At 58.5% G+C, this 21,951-nt stretch overlaps 2 protein-coding genes across 3 annotated transcripts in view; both read right to left on the reverse strand.

Moving 5' to 3' along the window:
• Positions 1–2,284: 2,284 nt before the first annotated feature.
• FOXI1 (forkhead box I1) lies at positions 2,285–4,300 on the reverse strand. Of its 2 annotated transcripts, none has more exons than XM_056133124.1 (2): positions 3,718–4,300; positions 2,285–2,847 (listed from the first exon to the last, which is right to left on the reverse strand). In XM_056133124.1, exons 1-2 carry the CDS (start codon positions 4,298–4,300, stop codon positions 2,285–2,287), a joined length of 1,146 nt encoding a protein of 381 aa, XP_055989099.1. The 2 variants fall into 2 exon arrangements, with proteins under 2 accessions (XP_055989099.1, XP_055989100.1); XM_056133125.1 differs by having other exon boundaries at positions 2,285–2,573; positions 3,714–4,300.
• A 3,614-nt stretch (positions 4,301–7,914) lies between these two features.
• The window catches only part of DOCK2 (dedicator of cytokinesis 2), a 394,798-nt gene continuing 380,761 nt past the window's right edge, over positions 7,915–21,951 (reverse strand). Inside the window, exons 45-52 of the mRNA XM_056133087.1 lie at positions 20,683–20,859; positions 19,230–19,313; positions 12,358–12,495; positions 11,520–11,647; positions 10,843–11,011; positions 9,772–9,892; positions 8,837–8,982; positions 7,915–8,400 (exon numbers count right to left, since the gene is read on the reverse strand). Of these exons, the coding sequence (XP_055989062.1) occupies positions 8,338–8,400; positions 8,837–8,982; positions 9,772–9,892; positions 10,843–11,011; positions 11,520–11,647; positions 12,358–12,495; positions 19,230–19,313; positions 20,683–20,859 (1,026 nt within the window). The 3' untranslated portion in view covers positions 7,915–8,337. The remainder of the gene's footprint in view (positions 8,401–8,836; positions 8,983–9,771; positions 9,893–10,842; positions 11,012–11,519; positions 11,648–12,357; positions 12,496–19,229; positions 19,314–20,682; positions 20,860–21,951) is intronic.

Below are 21,951 nucleotides of genomic sequence, written 5' to 3' on the forward strand. Positions count from 1 at the left end.
TGGGATGGCATTTACGCATGCCGGGGATTAGGGGCAAAGGGGGTTGTGTGTGTGTGTGTGTGTGTGTGTGTGTGTGTGTGTGTGTGTGTGTGTGATCCTGGCACTTTGGTTGAGGATGTGGTGCAATGGCACTGCAAACAAAAATTAACTAACACTAGTGGTGAGGGTGCGAACGCTACCACAAACATGTCCTCTCACTATCACAAAACGTCAAAAGAGGCCCTTGGAGGAAGAGCAACGGAGAGTCCCTCAGCGGCACGGACACAGGCTCCAGTTCCCAACAGCCCCAGGCCTAGGGCTCACCTGCTGGTTGGGGGAGGCCGTGAGGTCCCGGGGGAGGAAGTGGGGTCATAGCAGTCGGTGAGGAAAGATTCGGCACCAGTGGGCGGCCGCGGCCCCCCACCCCCCGGGCTGGGCTTCAGCGCCTGCACCCGCCTCTGCGGGGACACCCCCTCCGCCCGGCTCAGCCAGGGCTAGAAAGCATTTCCTAGCTGGACACGGGGCCCTTCCCTTACCTCCTGCAGGCTGGCTCCCGGGGAAAGAGCCCGTGGGGTGCCGGGTTGGATCCTGCCCGCCCGGTCCTCTTCTCCGTCCCCCTGGGTTTCCTCCCTGGCCACCCCGGGAGCGCAGTGGTGGAGAGCTCCATCCCGAGTGCTGGCCGTGGCCACCAACAGTCTCTCCAGACCACTGTCGCCTGTCAAATGGACGGGAGGAGATTGAGGGCATCAGGTTCCCTGGCGGAGCCAGTGCAACACAGTCTGGCACCTGGTGGCCCTGGAGTGAGTGTCACCATGGCCGGCACCGTTGTCCTGGCCCGACTCCAGGCAAGGAGAGTCCTGCAGGGCCCAAGCGGGAAGCCCCGGTACACCTGCTCCCCGCCCCCACCCCCCAGAGCAGGGCACTGCGGCTGGAGCAGCTGCAAGTCCTCTTCTTCTGGTCATGTGTGCCACGCCCCCAGTGAGCTGTGGCAGTGCCTGTGGGCCCTGAGCACAGGCCTAGGGAAGGCCACAGGGTTGGTGGGGCCACAGAACTGGGGGCCCGGGAGCCCGAGGCCCTGGCCAGGCACCTGATGGTGCACCCAAGCCAAGTCTCAGCCACCAGCGCCCTCAGTTTTCTGCTTCATGTAATGGGCAGAACCAGCCCTTGCACAAGGCGGTTTTTTTTTTGGGGGGGGGGGGATTCAGCAAGCAGCAGTGGCATAGTCAGGACCTGATCTGAAAAGTCAGGGTGAGGTCCCCCCATGTCCCGCCCCTCGCACCCCGACCCCCCTTTGTCCTCTCTCCGCAGAGAGACCGTCGCGTCTGTCTCCCGTTCAACGCTGTCTGCACTTGGCCCGTGACGCGTCCGGCGGCAGCGACCGGAGAGCTCACAAGGAAGGAACACACGGAGCTGGTTTTTTTTTTTTTCCCTCTTTAATTAAAAAGAAATAAAAAGAGACACAGTTTCCCAGGCACGCCGGGAGGGACGGTGACAGGCAGGCAGAGGACACAGGGAAACAAGGAAGAGTGGCCCTGGCCGGGACGCGGCGTCACCCCCCTCTCCCGCCCTGCAGGGGTGCGGGCGCCTTGTTGCTGTTGGACAGCGGGGCCGCCTCCGGCTCACTGGGCCTTGACGAGCGCCCGGGAAGCCGGGCAGCGTGGAGTCTGTGATGGGCAGTGCCCGCTGGGCCGGGGGCACAGCCCGCCTGTCCCCGCTGCCCGGAGGGGGAGATGGGGCACGCATTCCCCTGCAGACCGGAGTCTGGGCCTCCAGTTTAGGCCCCTCACTGCCCTTCTGGCAATGGACGGGGTCCTGCAGCGAAGAGCCGGGGCCAGAGCTGGGGCTGCAGCCCGTTGACAGTCTGGGAGCTGTGGTCTTCGTTTGGCCGTGGTCAGCCTTGCATCCTGGCCAGCCCTTCGCCCTGACCTTCCTTGGCACCTTGATTCTCTGTTCCTGCCGCCCGGCGCCCTCCCTCTGAGGGGGCTTCCCAGACCCGGACTTGACTCCTGGAAACTGAAAACTGCCTTGAGCCTGGGGGTCCCCGGCTGGCTGCCACGGAGGGGACCGAAGGCTGGCCCCGGAGAGATCGAGGCGCGAGCGTGATGATGGCAAGAGCCGAGGCTGGCACCCGGCACAGGGCGAGGGCTACGTGGAGGGCGGCTCACACCCCTCCGGGCACCGAGGGCAACGGCAAACAGAAGACCGAGGTGTCCAGTGGTTTTCGGTCTTGGGCCCCAGCGTGCCAGCTCAGAGGACGCGGTCACCCGGCTGCGGGGACGCCCACGGGCGCGGGAGCTGTGGGTCCCTAGACCTCCGTGCCCTCTCGGGGGTAGAGGCCGCTGTTGGCGCTGACGCTGTTGTAGAAGTGGGGGCTGAACTGGTTGAGCACGGAGCCCCCGTAGCCCAGGGCGCCAGTGGGCCCGGGGTTGGCCCAGTCGCCCCCGCCGGAGGGGCCGCCCAGGTTGCCGATGGCCGGGTAAGTGTTGAAGTTCAGCAAGTTCTGCCCCATCTTGTCGGCGGGCTCCGATGAGCTCAGTCCCGGCGTGGCCGTGGGGCGGCCCAGGGGGCTGGAGGCGCTCACGTAGGCCGTCATGCTGGACAGGAAGCTGTTGAGGCATGGGGCGCCTGGCGGGGGAGGGGACCCGTGCTTCTCCGGGGAGCCGGCGGTGCCCGGTGAGGTGCCGTCCAGGATGTCCGGGGTCTCCACGGTCTTGGCCCCGTCCCCGGCGAGGCTGGTCTCTGTTTTCTCCGAGGCCAAGGAGCCGGTGCCCGAGGAGACATCCGATTTCCGCTTCCTCTTCCGGCGGAAGTTCCCGTTGTCGAACATCTTCTCGCAGTTGGGGTCGAGGGTCCAGTAGTTGCCCTTGCCTGCAGGAAAGGCGGGAGCGGTGAGTGGAGGCAGGGCGGGGGTGGGGGGGGGAATTCTTCCTGATGGTCAGGAATGAGAGAGGAAGGGACCAGTGCCAGAGATGGGGACAAAGACTGGGATGGAGAGAGGGCGGGTGCCCACACCCGGGGGCGGGGGTCTGGCACCCACCTCTACCCCAGCCTGCGGGGCGCCCAGAGAAAGGCCGGGTGAGAGGGCACTGCCAGTCCTGGGGGTCTCCGGGGGTAAGTAGGAAGGGGAAGGGCGTGGGAGGGGCCAGACACCAAGGCCCCAGGCGGCTTTGGTCCAGACGACAGAGGGACTCGGCAGAACTCCCCGGCCCATCTGGAAAGTGGGTCCGTTTCATATCATCTCCCCCCGCAAGGGCATCTATGGGGTCCTGTGAGCTCTGCCTCCTTCGGGGCACCAGGCACCCTGCCCTCGCTGGCTCAGAGGGGGGTGGGGGGTTCCTTGGAGTCACTCCCACCGCCCTCCCACTTCCATTCTGGACCATGGGTGTGAGTTTGGGGTGGACAAGTCCAAGCCCTGGGTGAGAGGTGGGCGTGGGGGACGCTGGCAGCTGCCTCCCCCAGGAGGGGCAGGTCTGCAGCCCTGTAGGGCTGGGCTGTCCGTGGGCTGAGGACGCCGGCTGCTGGGTGCCAGGGACAGACACACCAAGGCCGCCTCTGCCAAGCCCGCAGATGCCGCCCCTGGCCAAGGAGCCACGGGGAGCAGGAAGCTCAGGGACAGGGACCTCCCTGCCCGCTGGCTGGGGCCGAAGGAGGGGTGGTTCCCTCCCGCCTCCCCTCAGCTCCCGTGCTGGGAGAGGGCAGGCCCCCTCAGAAAGTTCCAGAAGGGGGGAGGGGGCCTACCAGGGTCGTCCTCGTCGCGCGGCACCTTCTTGAAGCAGTCGTTGAGGGACAGGTTGTGGCGGATGGAGTTCTGCCAGCCTGCCTTGCTCTTGTTGTAGAAGGGGAAGTTGTCGGCCACGTACTGGTAGATCTGGCTCAGGGTGAGGCGCTTGTCGGGCGCGCCGTGGATGGCCATGGCGATGAGGGCGGAGTAGGAGTAGGGGGGCCGCACCAGCTTCATCAGCTCCTCCTGCGAGGGGATGGGCAGCCAGCCCAGGTCGCTGCCCCCCAGGCCGGCCACGCCGGGCAGGAGCTGCCTCTGCACCCCGTAGGCCTGCGGCAGGAAGGGACCGCCACCGCCGGGGCCCCCGGGCAGGTAGGGCGGCGGGGTGAGGGCCGGCCCGTTGAGCCAGAGGTAGGGGTTGGGGGGGGCCCCGTACTCGCCGCCCCCTTCGAAGGCGGGGGCCCGCTGCGGGCTGGCCACCCCTGGGGGGTGGAAGAAGCTGTCATAGTACAGGTTCATCTCGGGGGGCTCCTGGCCGATGCTGGGGAACTGGGGGCTGCAGCGCGGGGAGGAGGGCGCCGGGAGGTCGAAGGAGCTCATGCTGGGGCGGGGCCGGGCCGGAGCCGCCTGCCGGGCACCTGCACGGGCTGCTCGCAGGTGCCAGGGGCGGCACCCACTTATACCCCTGCAGGCTGGTCCGGGCGGCCCCACCCAGGGGCCGGACCTGCCGCGGGGCCGCCCCCTCCTCCTCCGGGGCTGCCCGCTGCAGGGAGGGGCCCCCTGGGCTCCCAGGACAAGGAGCCGCCCGCCCCTCGCTCCTCGGCCCTCCCTCCTGCCTCTGCCTTCGCGTCCGGAGCTTTCTGTCCCTTGTGCTCCTGACTGCCTGTCTCTCTCCCCCTCCCGCCCTGCCCACCCCCCCCCCCCCCCGTCCCGTGCCAGGCTGTCAGAAACCTCGTTCGCCTTCTCTTTGGAAGGGAAGACGTGTGTGCTCTGGGGTTTCCAGGAGCGGACCCCGCTCCGGAGAGCCAGAGGAGCAGAAAGAATTCCGAGCTCTGGGGGTGGCAGGGGGGAGGGTGTTCGCGAGGGCACGGGGCCCTGGGCTGCTCCCTGACTGACCTCTCTGCAATACGTGCACATGTGTGTACACACCTGCACGCATCCACGCACACGGGGGACGCACATGTGTGGACCCGGCACACGTGCACACCACAAGCACTCGCAGGCACCCCCTGCAGGTACATAGGTGAACTCACACATGGACACGCACGCACACACACTACACGCATGCACGTACACATGCAGGAATGCACAGGGCAGGCGGACCAGGGAGGACGGCAGCCCTGGGGCAGGTGGGAGGCGTCCCTTCTCAGAGGGTGGGACTCTCTCTGGGGTCGGCAGACGAGTGGACAGTTAGGACCAGCCTCTGCAGCCATCACCTCTCCCTCTCCCCTTTCAGCTCTCACACGTGTGTGCATGGATGTGTACACACACATGTGTATATGTGCACGTGTGTGCGTGCATTTGTGTGTGTGTGCATGGGTGTGCGTATGTGTGCTTGCATGCTTGTGTGCATGGCAGGCAGGGGTGAATGTCCCAGAGCAGGAGGGGGGTGGCTCTGCCTGGTCCTGCCTTCCTCTCGGCTGTCGCGACTCGGGCTGTGCACTAACCTCCCAGGGCTCCTGGTGATGGGGATGGATGCGGATGGCTGGCTGGGGAGTCATCGTCCTCCCAGCTCTGGGGACAGCGAGGGAGAGTGGGCGGAGGGAGGCCTAGAAGTCCGTGGGCTTGGGACTGGCTCTCTGGACCCGTGCGTTCCTTCCGAGGAGTGACGCCAAAGGGCCCCACTCTTCCACGGAGCTTGTAGACACCTTTACCCCTGCATGCCACTGGAGGAGCTTCTGGACACAGACCCCAACCCTTGTGAGTAGTCCAGGCTCAAGAGAGGTGGGGGCGCTGGGCGGGGGGAGCAATCTCCCTGACACTCTTTGCAGCTGGGACCCTCGGAGATGAACTTGGACTCACCCGGGAGTGGAGACGAATGCTTTCTCCCATCCAGACTATGAACTATTACACAGTCATGAAAAATAGATGGCAGGGTATTTTTAGGGATAGGGAAGGAGCCCTATGCTCGAATAAAATCATTCAGAGAAGCGAGCCGCAAAACGCCATTATCTGGGGGTCAGTCAATATGGACAGTCAGGCACATATTGGGGCCTTCATATAGCGCTCTGTCAATGTCATTGATTATGGTGAGGAGAGAAAAAGTCGAATCCAGCAGGCAAGGGGTGGAGTGCCACTCCAGGAGCGGTGGTGCTTAGGAGTGGATTCGCCTGAAAGGCTGATCATCCTGAGCGCCTCATGGCGGGACTTCGGGTGTCACCTGTCTTGCCCTCTGTAGCGGGTGCTGCAATCACCAGTGGTCATGTGCTCATCCACTCACTACACCATCTGCCTGGCTGGGGGGTGAAAATCAAGGCCTTTGGGCTGAGCTGGCGTCCGGTGGCCACAGCCTCCTGCTACATACAGTGGGGACACTGCAAGGCGACTCCTCGCAGGCTGTGCTCAGCAGAGCCTGTCTCCTGAGCCGCGGGCAGGGCCAGAGCCAGACCTGGGTTTTCTCCACCTGGGAGAAAGGGTCCTGGGGCTTCTCCAACACCCTCTGGGGGCCGGTGGACGAAAGTAGGCCAATACCGCCCTCTAGTGGGCGTCTCGTAGAAAGCAGGACGAAGAGCCGGAGGAAGAACAGGCTGGCCTGGCACAGGACTGACCCCGGACCATCCCTCGCACCATCACATAGGGTCTCCTGAGCACCACCAGGAGAGGCCCCTTAGTGCAAATCCAGGAGTAAACCCGGAGGACTGAAAAATCAGATCAAAGCAGGAATCAGAATGGAGCGACTGTGGGGTGTCGGGGGAGGGCGCTCGTTGGCTGCCGGCCCCCTGCCCCGTACGCCCACTGTTCCGTGGTGCAGTTCTCAGGCTCCTGCCGGGTTGGCCATGTGCTTCGTGAGATGACACAGCATCTGTCTTTGACCGGCTTCACGTGGAACAGTGCCCTCGAGGTCCGTTCCCCAAGGCAGGCTTCCGTCAGGGTTCCGGCCGAGCGGAGGTCTCCGAAGTGACCACAGTTCCTCCATCGGGGTCCTCGGGGCACCTCCACATCCTACGAATGCTGCAGTGTGGGTGGTGGACCTGGGGACAGCGAGTGCATAGTGTCGGCCTCTCCTTCAGACCCAGACCTGGGGCGTCCACTGGTCCATTGGGGCGTCGAGTTCGGATGTTCTGTGGGGTCCATCCTGTGTGCCGCAGTTCTCGGCTAGCGGCCCCCACACCTGCGGTTTCCGTGGGAGGAGGTTTCCGTTCTTCTCCCCTTCCCATGGTGGCTGACCCCGTCCTGCCACCTTGAGCAGAGATTGCTGCTGGCTCTCCTGGGTGTGAGAGCGGCCAGTTGGGTGGCTCAGAGAGAGACCCCTGTGCTTGAGACGCCCCTTCGAGGTGGCCCATCACAGATTGAGGGTGGGAGCCAGTGTCCGGGCTCTCCTGGTCCAGCCCTCGAGCCCCTCACCGTCTGGCCCGCAGGACATGGTCTCTAAGACACGTGGCCACTGTGACCCCCATCCGGAGACCCTCCAGGTCTGGCCCCTGCAGGTCGGCGGTGACTTCTGCTCTGGGCCTAGGTCACGCTGCAGGAGTCCAAGTTTCTCTGGGACAGCATCCGAAGGCCAGGGGGTTCCTGGTGACCATCTAAGCAGGAAGACCTCAGCCTGCTGCTCCCAGTGGCTGGGATCTTCATTTCGAGGGAGTCGGTGTGTGTGGCAGCTTCTGGGCAGAGACAGCGAAGACCAAAGTCCCCTCAGCGTGGGCGTGAGGGGCGGATTCCGGCCATCTCTACTCCTTTCTGTGGCCCAGGAACCGACCTGCATGTAGAAGACTCGTGGGGCAACATGGACGAGGTGGGCAAACCTGGCATTGGGGGCAGAGGGAACCCCACCAGCCGGCCCTGGACAGGGATGGACCACACACCAGGCCTGCTGCAGGAACCGTGTTTATTGGAAGACACGGCGGCGCATAGGTGAGGGGCTAGAGGTAGGGACTGGGGGTTACAGTTTTAAAGAAATTAAGCACAAAATACTGTTTTTTTCTAAGTACAACTTTCTTAAAAAGTACATTCACAAAATACACACTTGGACAAAACCATGCAAAATTTTTTTTTAAGGTACAGAAACTTTGTTAATCACAAATGAAATACAAGCACATTTTAAGGGAGATTTTCCCTGGTAGGTACCAGGATTCAGCCAGTGAAAGGGAGAGAGGATCCTTATCGGCAAGAAGGAGGCTTGTAAACAGCGTTTGGGCAGGGACACGTCTTGCTGGTGTCTTGTACCGCCAAGACCTGGGGTGGGGGGTCGGGGGGTCCTTGCCACTGATCTGCCCACTGAGGAGCTGCCGTGGCCTGCCCGCATGGAGGATGTGGGGCCTGCCTCAGCGGGCTCTGGGGTGCAGACCCGCCGTCGGGGTCCCATCTGAATGCTGGGCAGGGGTGGGGGTCTCACTGTTGGAGCCATCAGGGTCCCTCCCATGTCTCCGTCAGCTGAAGCTTCTCTCCCGGGTCCCACGAGTGTCCGTGGAAATAGCAGCTCATAGGTCGGCATTCGGCACGTCGGGCGCCGGCTTGCCTTCCTCGGGGGATTTGCTGGCCAGCTTTGCGGGGCGAGAGGACACACAAACGCAAGGCCCGGTGGGCACCGTGAGTGCCACGCCCCTGGCCAGCTTCTTCGGCGGACAGCCCCCAGCCCCCGACTGTGGCTGGCCCAGGGCCTGGGGCACGGGACACCCTGTGAACACGATGGCTTCCCCGGAACGGCAGGAGGCCCTGCTGACAGGCCCAAAGACAGACCCGCCCCAGGCGGTCCTACGGTCTGCAGCCTGGCACGAGCCTTCCAGAATGTTCCTGCGGCCCGGCAGGCCCGTCTGGATCAGAAGAACAAGCCAGCTCAGGGTGGGACAGGCAGTCGTCCTGGCCTGGCTGGGCTTAGCCCAGGGCCCAACCCTGGCTCCCTGAGCAACCACACAGATGCACACACGCGTGCACGGCCCCCCTCTGCCCACACCCGCTGGGGACCCCCCTGCTCCTCACCATGGTCTTGAAGAACTGATTCACTTTCTTCCGTTTGAGCGTCTTCTTGTCAGCCTCCGCGAGTGGGAGGAAGGTCTGGCTGAGGCGGGGGGACAAGTTGGCCGCCTCGTCCGTCCCAGGGACACCTGTCGTAGAGACGGTGAGGCCTGGGAGGGGAGGGAGGTGGCATGAGGGGTGGGAGCAGCGCAGGGAGGGACAGAGGGCACCTGAGGGTGGACGGGCCCCGGCGAGACGAGGCCAGGAACTTGTCCTGTGACTCCGGAGGGCCGGTGAGCAGCCGGCTCCTGCCCCAGGTGCCCTCCGGGGCGCACACCTAGCGGTCAGCAGGTCCACCCGGAACCTGGGAAACGCGAGGGTGGAGGGAGCCCTGAGTGTGGCGTAGGGTGAGGGGTGCTGTCCTGCCTGGTATGGCTGCCAGTGGTCAGTACCACACAGGGTCTGAACCCAGCGACAGGCGGGGGTACTGGTGTCCTCAGTGCCTCGGTTTCTTCATCGGGACTGGGTCAAACAGTGCGTTTCCCTCCGAGGCATGTGTGGAACTGTGACTGGATGGATGGAGGGCGAAGACCGGGGCCCCGGGCATCGAGAGCCTGGCACACAGGGCAGACGCCGAGCGCCACGCCAACTCCGGGCCTCAGCTCCCCCTGACGGAGGGACAGTGTCTGCTGGCCTGCTCCACAGTGGACCCTGGCCGGCAGCTCTTAGACACAGGGCAGTTCCAGCCCCCCCAAGGAAACACGGAACTCAGGGGCAGGCCCAGATGGACTTCTGCTCCCTGGGGCCAGGCTGGCAGGGAAGGCAGGGCCACCTGTGTGAGCCCCGAGGACCCAGAGCTCCGGGGGAGCAGCAGGCCTTTAGCCCTCGCTGGGCCCACTGCCCCGGGATCTGTTTCCCGCCCGCCCCCCACGCCCCAGGTGGCGGCTGGCCGGGACTACCTGGGATGGTGGGCATGGACTGGCTGGCAAAGCTCATCTGGGACAGGATGGACCCCCTGGGAAGGACGGCTGTGTGCTCCGAGAGGTTGGTGTCGCTCATGAACTCATGCTTCCTGGAGAGCTGGAGGAACACACACACACACACACACACACACACACACACACACACAGACAGACAGATATATGCGCACACACACATGCATACACACAGATATATATACACACACATGAACACATACATAGATACACACGTGCACATGCACCAAGATACATACATAGACACACAGAGAAATACACAGACACACGTATGCACACACACATATGCACACACAGATACACACAGAGATACACACAGACACAAACACGCACACACAGATACATACACAGACACACGCACGCACACACGCATGCACACACAGATACATACACAGATATATATATACAGACACAGACACAGACACACACATGCACATATACACACACAGACAGATACACACATGCACACATAGATACAGACACAGACACAGACACACACACACACACACACACACACACACACACACACACTCAGTCAAGGCAGCTCTGAGGCCCAGATGCAAATTTTATTTTGTTGCTTCGTCCCAATGCAGCTGCCACGTGTGACTGCAGAGGAGTTAGACCCTGGGAACTTGTGACCCTGAGACTGCTCCCACCTCCTTCTGCAGCTGTCAACTGTAGCCTCGGAGATCTCCTGGGAGGAGTGTGGGGAGCACCCTGAGGTTCCTTTGCCTCTGGCACCCGGGGAGCTCCTCCCTCCCTCCTCGGAGGCCCCCCCCCCCCCCCCCCCCGAATGCTGTCAGCCAACTTTTCCTGTGGGGGCGGGGGTGTCGGAAGGGGGCCCAGGGCTGGCTGACACCAAGTCTCACGGGATTCAGTTACAAGGCCGGGGCGGGGCAGGCTTGAGTTGCTCGGCGTGGGTTCAAGTCCCCACCCTGCCAGGGCCTCACAGCCACACAGGGCTCAAGTCCTGGCTCTGATGGGGCCTCGCGGCCAGACCCGGGCCCTGGGGTGCCGACTCCGGGGGAGACTCACCCGCTTCAGTTCCGACTCGGCCGCCGCCTTCTCGTCGGCGAACACCACGCTGCTCCTCTTGGCCCTCTTCTTGGACCTGCGCAGCTTGACCTCGGGCAGGGTGCTCCCCGGGCAGATGGGCTCCGGCTCGGCCCTCGGCGGCTGGGATGATGCTGCCTCCAGGTCGAAGCTGAAGGGGCGGGTGGGGCCGGTCAGTGGCACGAGCTCCCGTCCCCGGAGGCCCCGCGCCCTGGCTGGCTGCCCGGACAGGGGAGGGTCAGCTCTGGGCAGAGCCAGGAAGGCCCCCGTTTCTGGGCCGAGCCCTCCAGGGAAAGGAGCGTGAAGGGGGAGAGTCCTTGGGAGCAGGACTGAAACTGGGGTGGGGGGTGGGCCGCCGGGTTCCTAGTGCCGCGTTTCCTCCTGTGGGGCTGTGTGCAGTGACCTCGCAGCACGCTCACTCCCAGATGCGGTCTCGGGCAGCGGAGGGGGGCAGGCAGGGGTGAGGGAGGACCCCGGCTGAGCTCAGTGAAAGGCGGCTGGGAGAACGGCTTTGCAGAGGGGAGGAGACTCCAGACCAGAGTGGGCCGGGAGGAGCAGGCGAGTGCCCAGGGCCCCCCTGGTGAGGCGCCCAGTGGGCAGGGGTGGTCTCGGGAGGAGCATGGGGCTGGGCTGGGTGGGCTGTGGGGTGCAGGGCCCACCTCTCAGGCGTGGTCTTGCTGGGGGTGCTGCAGTCGGAGCCCATGGACGCCATGGAGATGATGGACATCTGCCGGTAGGAGCGCAGCATGGAGCGTGGGCGGCCCATGCGCCGGTCCTCGAAGTCGGGCTGCGGGAGGGAGAGTGGGGGGCTGGGGAGCGGCCCAGCAGGGGGCGGGGGGCCAGCAACGACCCCCCCAGGCTTCCTGCCTACTGAGAGGAAGGGAGGGGTGGGCCTGACAGCTGCGGGCAGCACTGCCGAGGAGCTGGGTGGGCACAGGGAGACCCACATGTGGGCCGGGGCTGGCCTTCCAAGCCAGCAGCGACCAGTACCACTTTCCAGGCTCCGGCCCACCAGCGCGGTACTCTCAGGACCCCCGCGGGGGCTGGCACAGTCTCTGGGCTGGCCACACATGTCCCCGTGCGCCGAGGGCAGCAGGGCTTTGCCTGGGGTCCCCGAGGCTAGGCCTCTGTCCCCTCCCTCACCCTGCCCCTCGGGCCTCCCCAACTATCATCTCGCTGGTTTGTAGCCTCTATCGGGGACGTGCCCTCACTGCCCCCTGCCCGGTGGTGCTCTTCTCCAACCACCATCCGTGTCCTGCCACGCAGGTGTGGAGGGGCCCAACAGCGCTGCCCTCGAGCTCTGCGTGTCCATCAGCGCCCCGCTGGGAAGGGCCCAAGGACCCCAATATCGCTCTGAGCACCAGACTCGTGGGCACTGGGCGAGCGAGTGGAAGTGGCATTTATGATCGTGGCAGCGCCGTGAGCGGAGGGGCTCACTGAGAAATGCTGACACGGCTCCCCCCGCCCCCTCTCCACCCCGCCCCGACGGCCCCGTACCATCTCTCTGACTCCGTACTCCTTCTCCACCTTCACTTTCAGGTTCCTGAAACACTCCTCCATGCGGTCGTGGAAGGGCCGCAGATTCTCCGACACGCGTTTCTCGTGGAGCCTGATGCCCGCCCCCAGGAAGGGGATCTGCAGAGAGGGGGTGGCGGGAATGATGATGACGGTGGTGTGGATTGAGACCGCCGGGGCCCTTGGGCCCTCAGAGCCCTTCCTGCGGGGCCCCCAGTCCTGGGAAAGGAAAAGTGGGCACCCAGGGTCTGCTCTGAGGCAGGGAGGAAGGCCCCGAGGCCCTATGGAGGGCTGAGGCCCATCTCTGCACTCCGCAGAGGAGCAGGACTCAGGGCCCAGCTGAGAAGCCAGGATTCTCTCCCGAGACACTGCCGGAAGGACCCGTCTTCCGACAATGTGGGGGCCACTCCCAGGACCTGTCTCCTGACAATGTGGGGGCCACTCCCAGCAGCACCGTCCCCTGGAGGACTCACTCTGGCCACACAGAGCCCACTCAGCCCCTTAGGGACCCCCACCTCCCCGGCCAAGAGAGTCCACCGGCCCCTTAGTGACACTGCCCCAGACACGGCAGAGTCTCTCTGGTCTGAGCCAGAGAGAAACCAACAGAGATGAGAGGAAGGAAGGAACAGAGTGAGGGAGGGAGGGAAGTATGAAGGGAGAGGAGGGAGAGGAATGAAGGAAGGACAAATGAATAAATCCGGGGGGGGGGGGGACACAGAGTAAAGATAACTTAAGAAAAGACAGTGAACAACATTTAATAGGAACAGAAAAACCCGCAGGCATGACATAGCGAGAGTACTTGTGAGATATGACGCGCCAGAAAGAGGTAAATTTATGATTCCAAATTCATATAATAGGAAGTTAATTACTAAGCACCCATCTGAAAATATTAGCAAAAGAACAGAAAATTAAACCCAGAGAGTAAAGAGGATAATAAAAGAATTGGCATGAGTTGAAAAATGTAGTTATAACCGAGAGGATCAATGAAGGCAAAAATGGTCCTTTGAAAAATACATATTACTGATAATCCATTATATTGACTATTAAAAAAACAGAAGGCATTGATAACCAATATCAGAATTTTTGAAAAGGAGCATCACTACAAAATAAACATATGAAAGACGATAAGAAGACTTATTTTAAAAACAAGTCAACAGGGGGTGGGAGGGATGCTAGGACCCGTGGTGGGGGAGGATGGGCACTGGTGGAGGGATGGGTACTTGATCATTGTATAACTGAAACCCAAGCACAAAAATTTATACGTCTATAAATGTACCTCATGGTGTTTCACTAATAAAAAAATGATTAAATAAAAAAAAAGTCAACAAGCTAAAAGTTTGATAATATGTGGATAAACATAAAAAAAGTGAGAAAAACACAATTTACTAGAAAAAACACTGTAGCACTGTCCTACCATTGTTCATCGATTTGCTCGAGCAGGCACCAGTAACGTCTCCATTGAGACTTGTTGTTACTGTGTTTGGCATATTGAATACGCCACGGGGAGCTTGCCAGGCTTTGCCGGGTGTGCGAGATACTCTCGGTAGCTTGCCAGGCTCTCTGAGAGGGGTGGAGGAATTGAACCCGGGTCAGCTTGGCCGGCTGCGTGCAAGGCAAACGCCCTACCGCTGTGCTATCGCTCCAGTCCCAGAAAAATAAAAAAAAGAAAACAAAAACATTAAATTAAAAAACACTTTAAAACATCCCTGACCTAAAGGACTTTACCAACAATTATTTTCTTTTTTCATGAAGAAAAATAGTTTTCATTAAAAGAAATTTACAGAGAGAGATGCGAGGGGCAAGGAGAGGAATATGTCTGGGAGAGAACAGGGGCTTGTCCAGAGTGGAAAAAGCCTTCAAGCAACAAACTCTAACATTTAAGGGACAAATACATGCACTTTTATACAAACTCTTCTGCAAAACTTGAAAAGGAGGGAATAAATTTGAGCTTTTCAAGACTCGGAGAAACTTAGTTACGAAGAACTGAAGTAGGCTCTTACACAAGGGAAGGAAAAGGAAGGGTCATGTTCGTGACAAGTCAGTGAATTCTGATCATGGTTTGGGGTGTGTGTGTGTGTGTGTGTGTGTGTGTGTGTGTGTGTGTGTGTGTTTGCTGGTTTTCAGGCCACACCCAGCATACTCCAGCATACTCAGGGCTTACTCCTGGCTGTGCACTTAGGGATCACAGCTGGTGGGTCTCAGGGGGACCATATGGGGTACTGGGGATCAAATCCAGGGCAGCCACATGCAAGGCAAGTGCTTTCTTCTCTGCTGTCCTATCCAGCCAGTGAACACTGAAAACAGAGCAAAGACTCTATAAAGAGTTGGTGAGGACAGGAAAGGAAATCGTAGGTGGATATCGAACCCGAAATCCAGTAATATATAAAGATGAAAATACGTTGTGACCAAGTAGCATTTATGTTGTTTACCAAGGTTAGTTCAACATTCCAGAGCCAATCAATATAATTCAGTGCACTAACCAGATAAAGGAGAGCATGAATCCTGCAACCGGTGCAGAAAAGGGATTCGACAAATGAAAAACGGATTCACAGTAAAGCGGCAAACTGGCTGCTTTATCAGATCACATCAGATCAAACTGATCAGATTCCAAACATTCCACTCTGAAACACTTGCCTGACACAGGGCAGTCTATGCTCTTCCTCTCCCCTATTCCTCAGTGAAATAATGCAAGAAAAGTAAATAAAAAGCCTAAGACTGGAAAAGAAGTAAAACTGCTTATATTAGCAGATGATGTGACTATCTATAGAACATCTGGAGAAATGCAGAAAAGTGACTTCTTAAGTGAAATGGTAAGTTGCTGGACATGAGGTCAATAACCAAACAATTCCACTGTACTCATATTGACAAAGGTAAAAATTAGGAAACAATACCACTTACAATGAAACCAAAATGATCAAATACATAGAAGTCCACGATAGTGTGAAAGACCTCTTCACTGAAAACTGCACAATTTTGCTGAGTGATCGATAGCACAGTGGGTAGGACACTTTCCTTGCACGCAGCCAACCCAGGCTGACCCTGGTTCGATTCCTCCCAAATGTTCTCCCCCAAATAGCCATATATTTATTCCTGTATTTTGGAGGGGGGTTGTAGGAAGTGATACAATGATTTTGCATATATATATATGCACAAATACACACACAGATATACACTTTCACACTCAGACCTTAACATTTATGATGAAACAACATCACAATAAAATAAAATAAAATAAAATGATGTGGAGTGACTGAGATACACAGGAATCTTGGTGGGAGGAGTACAAATTGGTCCAGCCAGCTGGGAAAGTTGCTTCGGGGTAGCCAGTAAGACCCGGATGCACAGCCTCCAAGCACGGCCCCTCCCCTCTCCCCTCTGCAGGTGTGTGCTGGGGAACGAGGGTTATGGTCCCCAAAAGATACCAGCAAGAACTCTCGGTGTAACCTGATTCGTTCTGCCCCAGACCTGAATATCACCCCCAAATCTACCACCATGAGAATGGATGTTGACGTGGTATCTGTAGAGCACGTATTTCATACACAGGCTGACACTCAGACACAGAAGGAAAAAACCCCGATTCATGCAACAATCTGTTTGACTATCGCAGGTCTTAGAGTGGGAATAAAGAAGCCAGGCACACAATATCATCCCATTTACATGGCAAGTCAGGAAGAGGCAAAACTCACTGTGGTGACAGGGGTCTGGCCCGGAACCAGGCGTTCTCACATATGCCAACCAAGCCATTCCCCACCCGCCACACACCCAGCAGAAATGGTGCATGGTTGCACCCAAACCATAGCCCCATGGATGGCCACAACAGTGGCCCCCTACGAGGAACTCCCCTGACCCGGTCTCCGTCAGTTCCCAGGGGAACCAGGACAGTGAGGCAGCATCACATAACCTGGCTGCACAGAGACCGTGCAGAGGAGAAGCACAGCTGCTACCAACAAGGCAACAGAACCACCGACGGCGCTGACCCAGGGGAATGCTCTCAGCGCGGTGCCATCTATATGTGGGTTAAATCAGGAGCACTTGTTTGTTTGTTGCAGCACTCTTTACAATAGCCAGAATCTGGAAAAAACCTGAGTGCCCAAGAACAGATGACTGGTTAAAGAAGCTTTGCTACATCTACACAATGGAATACTATGTAGCTGTCAGAAAAGATGAAGTCATGAAATTTACATACAAGTGGTACTACATGGAAAGTATCATGTTAAGCGAAATGAGTCAGAAAGAAAGGGATAGATACAGAAAGACTGCATTCATCTGGGGAATATAAAGCAACAAAACGGAGACTAACACCCAGGAATGGCTGAGATTAGTACCAGGAAGTTTGCTCCAAGACTTGGAGGCCAGCCACACATGCTAGGTGAAAAGGAAGCTCAGATAGAGAAGAGAGCACAAATAAAGGGTATTGTGAGGACCCTCCCAGGATGGGAGAAGCATGCTAAAAGTAGACTATAGACCAAACATGATTGCCACTCAATGACTCTTTTGCAAACTACAATACCCAAAAGGAGAGAGAGAATAGAGGGGAATGCCCTACCACAGAGGCAGGGTGGGGTGGGGGGAATGGGGGTGGGTGGGAGGGATACTGGGACCCATGGTGGCAGAAAATGGGCACTGGTGGTGAAAGGATGGGTACTTGATCATTGTATAACTGAAACCCAAGCACAAAAATTTGTAAGTCTACAACTGTACCTCATGGTGTTTCACTAATAAAAATTAGAAAAAAAAAAAAGAGAATTGACTACTTCCACTGGTGGGAAAAAAAAAAAGAAATAAGCAGGAGCAAACGAGGTGTTTAGGAAGGAGTGCGCGGGCGGTGGAGATGGGAAATGACTGCTCTTTGGGGCAGGAAGCCCACCCTGGGGAGGGGGAGGAGGATGAGGAAGACGGCGGGGCCTACGGAGTCAGCGGAATTCACTCCCGCACCCGGGCCATGCCACAGGTGTCGGGAGAGAAATCAGCGGACTGGACGGCTTTGTTATGTGAGCATTTCTCACTCTTCGCCAAATGTTTCAAGGGAGAATATTCTCTAGACACTCTCCATGTTGGTGAATTCAGAGAAAATCTTTAAAAAGAAAAAAAAAGCTGCAATCAATACAAAGAGGGCTTTCAAAGACCAGCGTGGCAGGGGCCAGTCCCTCCCCTCTGAAACCTGGCGGGGCTACATCTGAGAGAAAAGCCAACCAGCCTCTGAGAAGCAAGATGCTCCCTAGAACTAAGCTCCAAGAGGAGCTTCTGTGGGCCCAATTTTGTTGCTGTATTTCTGCTGCCCGGAACATGGTCCATGCAAATTCAGTACACAGCAGGAGCCAGCCTCAGTGCCTGAGGAAGGCTAATTTCTGACGAGGCAGAGGACTTATTTCACTGTCAGTTTGGCAGGTGTCCAGTTAGGGGACCTTTCTCTGGGTGGGGGCCATGACGCTCGGTCATTCTCCTTTCTGGTAGTAACCCAGGGCTACTGAAATGGGCTGGGCTGGGGACTTGTGCTAAAGGAACGAGGGTCACTAGGGGGCGCCACGTGAAACAGCTCGGAGCTCCAAAGGGCTCTTCGAAGCTGTCACGCCAAGCAGCTGCTCTCCAAGTATCCTTTCTCTGTGCGCCCGCGAGGGGTTGAGGGGGCCATGCTTCTCTGGATTACCCCCAAGAATTTCTTGAGAGAGCACAGGTGGGTGCAAGCTGTGCTGAGAACACTGCATGCAGAGTTTATTTATTTATTTATTTTTGATTTTTGGGTCACACCCGGCGATGCACAGGGGTTCCTCCTGGCTCTGCACTCAGGAATTACTCCTGGCGGTGCTCAGGGGAACATGCTGGGAATCGAACCCGGGTCGGCCCGCAGGCAAGGCAAACACCCTACCTGCTGTGTTATTGCTCCGGAGAGTTCATTATCCGGCAAAAATACCGGAGGTATAATTGAAACCCAAGCACAAAAATTTGTAAGTCTACAACTGTACCTCATGTGTTTCACTAATAAAAATCTAAAAAAAAAAATACCAGAGGTCTAGAGGCCCGGGGGCAGAGATGTGGATTGAGAGTGAAACTGGATAACCAAGTCTATGTGATCTTTTAGCCCTCCCCGGGCATCCCCAGAACCATGCGAGGAAAGAAGAAAATGAGTCAAAGCTGGGCCTTCCTGCTTTCCATGTAGGGATGGGGACGCCATGCCCTTGGGCAGCTGGGGACTTTGGGGGCGTCTTGGTGTCACAGGTGGCACGGGCTAAGAAGGGAGAGAAACTTCCAGAGACGCAGATGCACTCCGGCAAGACTGTGTGTGCAGAGCCCGGCGCCTGGTTCTAAAGCCTCGCTTGGCATAGATTGGCAGAGGCAGGGCAGGGCCTGAATTAGGAGCCCTTATTTTAAGAAAAAAGGCTGTACCCAGTGCTTCTCACTCCCTGACTTCCCCAGAGTCCCAGAAACTGCCCCCACAATAGCTGGCTTTTCTCTGCAGTGACTGCCTCCCCCAGCCTCTGCTCTGGGTGCTGCTGGTTCTCCACGGAGGACCAGAGCAAGCAGGGAGTGTGTGCCCGGAGGGAGGCTGGGGTCCCCTGGAACTTCTGCAGGTATCGGGAGAGGAGAGGCCCTGGGGGAGGAGGGGGCGGAGACAGGAGAGGAAGAGGAAGGAGGGGCAGGAGGGAGAAGGGGTACCTGGAGAGAAGGGATTTAGTCGGGGGGGGGGGGGCGGCAATGGTGCCAGCAAGGATGGAAGGGCGTCCCCCAGCACCCTGGCCTGGCTCCCGAGGGCTGAGCGGCTGGTGCTGAATCCAGGCCCTCTGCCCCCCAGCAGCCGGACAAAGGCCCCGGGAAGAGACGAGACCACCAGGCCACAGGGGGCAGCTGGGCTTTACCTGCCAGGCTATGAGGTCCTTGAGGCGGTTCAGCTTGTCCTGGTCCTCGGGGTGCTCCCGGCTGTAGTCTTCAGTGAAGAAGGCCTGGGGAGGGCAGAGAGGTGGCTGGGGCTCCCTGCTCCCGGGCCCCCCTGCACCCCAGAACCAGCTCTCCGGCCCGGATAAGTTCACAGGCAGATGAGTTCCTACCCCAGGGGAAGCGGTTCTCAAAGTGGGGTTGACCCCTGGACCCGCCACCTCAGCACTGTCACATGCAGAGCCTTGGCCCTGCCCAGACCCACGCAGGATCCAAATCCCTGGGCTGGGGTGGAGTGTGAGGGAATCGAGGAGCCCTCCAGGGGGTGCGTCCTGGAGCTCAGCTCCCCAGGCTGAGGAGTCCACCTCCTAGCAGGTGCTCCAATTCCACTCCCAGCGCTGGTCTCAGTTTCACAGGAACAGATGCCCACTTCCTTCTCAGTGGCCCGTTAATTCATGTCCTTGGCCAAAACCAAGCCAGGACTTTCCATTCCCCCTTGCTGCCAGGAAAGGCTCTGTCCCCCTACCGGGAAGCCACTACTGATTTTGCCCAGTGGATAAAGTGAAACATATAATTGAAGTGGATAATGGGATGCATATGATTGATGACACTTCTCTTTCTGCCACAGATACCGGGAAGCTCAAAAAAAAAGGAAGAAAGAGAGAAAGAGATAAAGAAAGGAAGGAAGGAAGGAAGGAAGGAAGGAAGGGAGGAAGGAAGAAAGAAAGAAAGAAAGAAAGAAAGAAAGAAAGAAAGAAAGAAAGAAAGAAAGGAAAGCGGAGAAAAAAGCAAAGCAAAGCTGGGACTCCAGCCTGGAGTATCTCATCTCCCTTGGGAGTCGCCTGTTCTGAGCCCTGCCTCTTGCCTTCTGTCGGGGATCTCTCAGTATCTATGGAAGCCTGGTTTGCGCACACGGCATGGACTGTGACCCCTGGCTCCTGGGCCTGAGAGGAGCTGGTCTGTGGTCAGCCCACAAGCATTCCTGAAGAAGGAAGGGAAAATGGGAAGTAGCCAAGAGGGCGGGAAGGGGACGGAAGGCCTGGCTGTGGCCGGCTTCTTCTCTCCGACACAGAAAGTGACGATGGCAGGAGGAGGTGAGAGAAGGCTGGGGACTCTCCGGATGAGGGTACACAGGCTTGAAGTATCTCCAGGGGCCAGGCAGCCAGGTCCAGCCAGGCAGTACGGACGGCCCCTGGGCCAGCCTGCTGCTCCGCTGCTGCCCCCTTGGGCCTGGCAGGGGGCCTCACTTTTCTTTCTTTTTTTTTCTTCTTTTTGGGTCACACCTAGCGATGCACAGGGGTTACTCCTGGCTCATGCACTCAGGAATCACTCCTGAAGGTGCTCGGGGGACCATATGGGATGCTGGGAATTGAACTTGGGTCAGCCATGTGCAAGGCAAATGCCCTCCCCGCTGTGCTAACGCTCCAGCCCCCTTACCTTTTCATACTTGGCAAACCCCCCCATGACGGCAGGGTCCACGATCCCATTGAGGAGCATGGACAGCGGGTTGATGGGGAGACTCTCGTCGCCCTGGTACTGGTTGATCATCATCAGGATCTTCTCGTTGGCCGTGGACATGGTTTCGATGGCGTTCTCCAGAGGACTGATGGTGCTCTGCGGAAAACGAGATCGTCAGATCCACATGTAGGCACGGCAGGCACACACGCACGTGCAGAAGCATATGCACACATGCATGCACACACATGTGCAAAAATACACACAAGTACAAAAACATGAACACACACATGTACACACATGTGCAAAAACACATGCACAGACATGAACACACACATGCACACATGCACGCATGTGCACACACACAGTGAGCTATAAGTGGAGACTGCTGTGCTCTTCTGATGGGAGCCACAGCCTCTAGTCCATGTCATCGTGTCTGTCGGTCACGCGGACCATCCCTGTAGGGGCTTTCAGAATCCAGGGTGCAGACCGAATGCTCAGGAAACTCATCCTGGCCACCTGGACAGAGCCCGACATAGCACCTAGATTTCCATAGGAGCCGTGACAGCGGTCAGAGCGGCATGGGCTTTAAGGAGGGTCATTAAGAGTGTCAAGCCCTACTGATTGGTTTCCTTGTTTTTCTGCGGCTCTCTGTGAATCCCCAAATCTTAACCTCACTACAGCCATCAGGAGCAGGGATGGAGAGTGACGTCTCCTTTAGGATCTTGTGTATGTGGGAACAGACCCGACTCTGCAGCAGTGATGGAGTCATGTGCATGTCTGGTGAGGCTGACCACCTGGATGAAGGTCAGCAGGTGATACGGGAGAGAGGGGGACCTATCTATCTCTCGCCCCCGTCTGCGTGCCCACGCGGGGCCTGGCATACGATGGCGCTCACTTAAGGCCCCGACAGTGGGCGGAGACTCCCAGGGTACATGGTGGCAGAGCTGGGGGGGAGGAATGAGAGACTCCCGGCTCCCATGGTGGGTTCCCCCACTGCCTTCACGCCCCCGGCCTCTCGATGGGGCCACATCTGTGTCCTCAGCACAGAGCCCTGACTGACTGGCCGTGAGGGGGAGATGCTTGGTCTTACTGCTCGACACGCAGTCAGGCAGTGTTCCACAGCCCCCATCTGTGGAGCGGTGCCGACACGCAGGTGGAAGAAAAGCGTGGGAGGACTCTGCTTTGGGGCGCAGTCGAGAACTCTGCGGCTCTCGAGGGGGATAACAGTGGGGACTCTTGGGAGTAGGA

This window comes from Sorex fumeus, unplaced genomic scaffold (genome assembly GCF_029834395.1).
Source record: "Sorex fumeus unplaced genomic scaffold, SorFum_2.1 ptg000097l, whole genome shotgun sequence".
NCBI lineage: Eukaryota > Metazoa > Chordata > Mammalia > Eulipotyphla > Soricidae > Sorex > Sorex fumeus.

Coding starts and splice junctions, on each gene's coding strand:
- FOXI1 (XM_056133124.1), bottom strand. CDS start 4,300: ATGAGCTCCTTCGACCTCCCGGCGCCCTCCTCCCCGCGCTGCAGCCCC. Junction 2,848..3,717: donor GCGCGACGAGGACGACCCTG/GTAGGCCCCCTC, acceptor CCTTTCCTGCAG/GCAAGGGCAACTACTGGACC.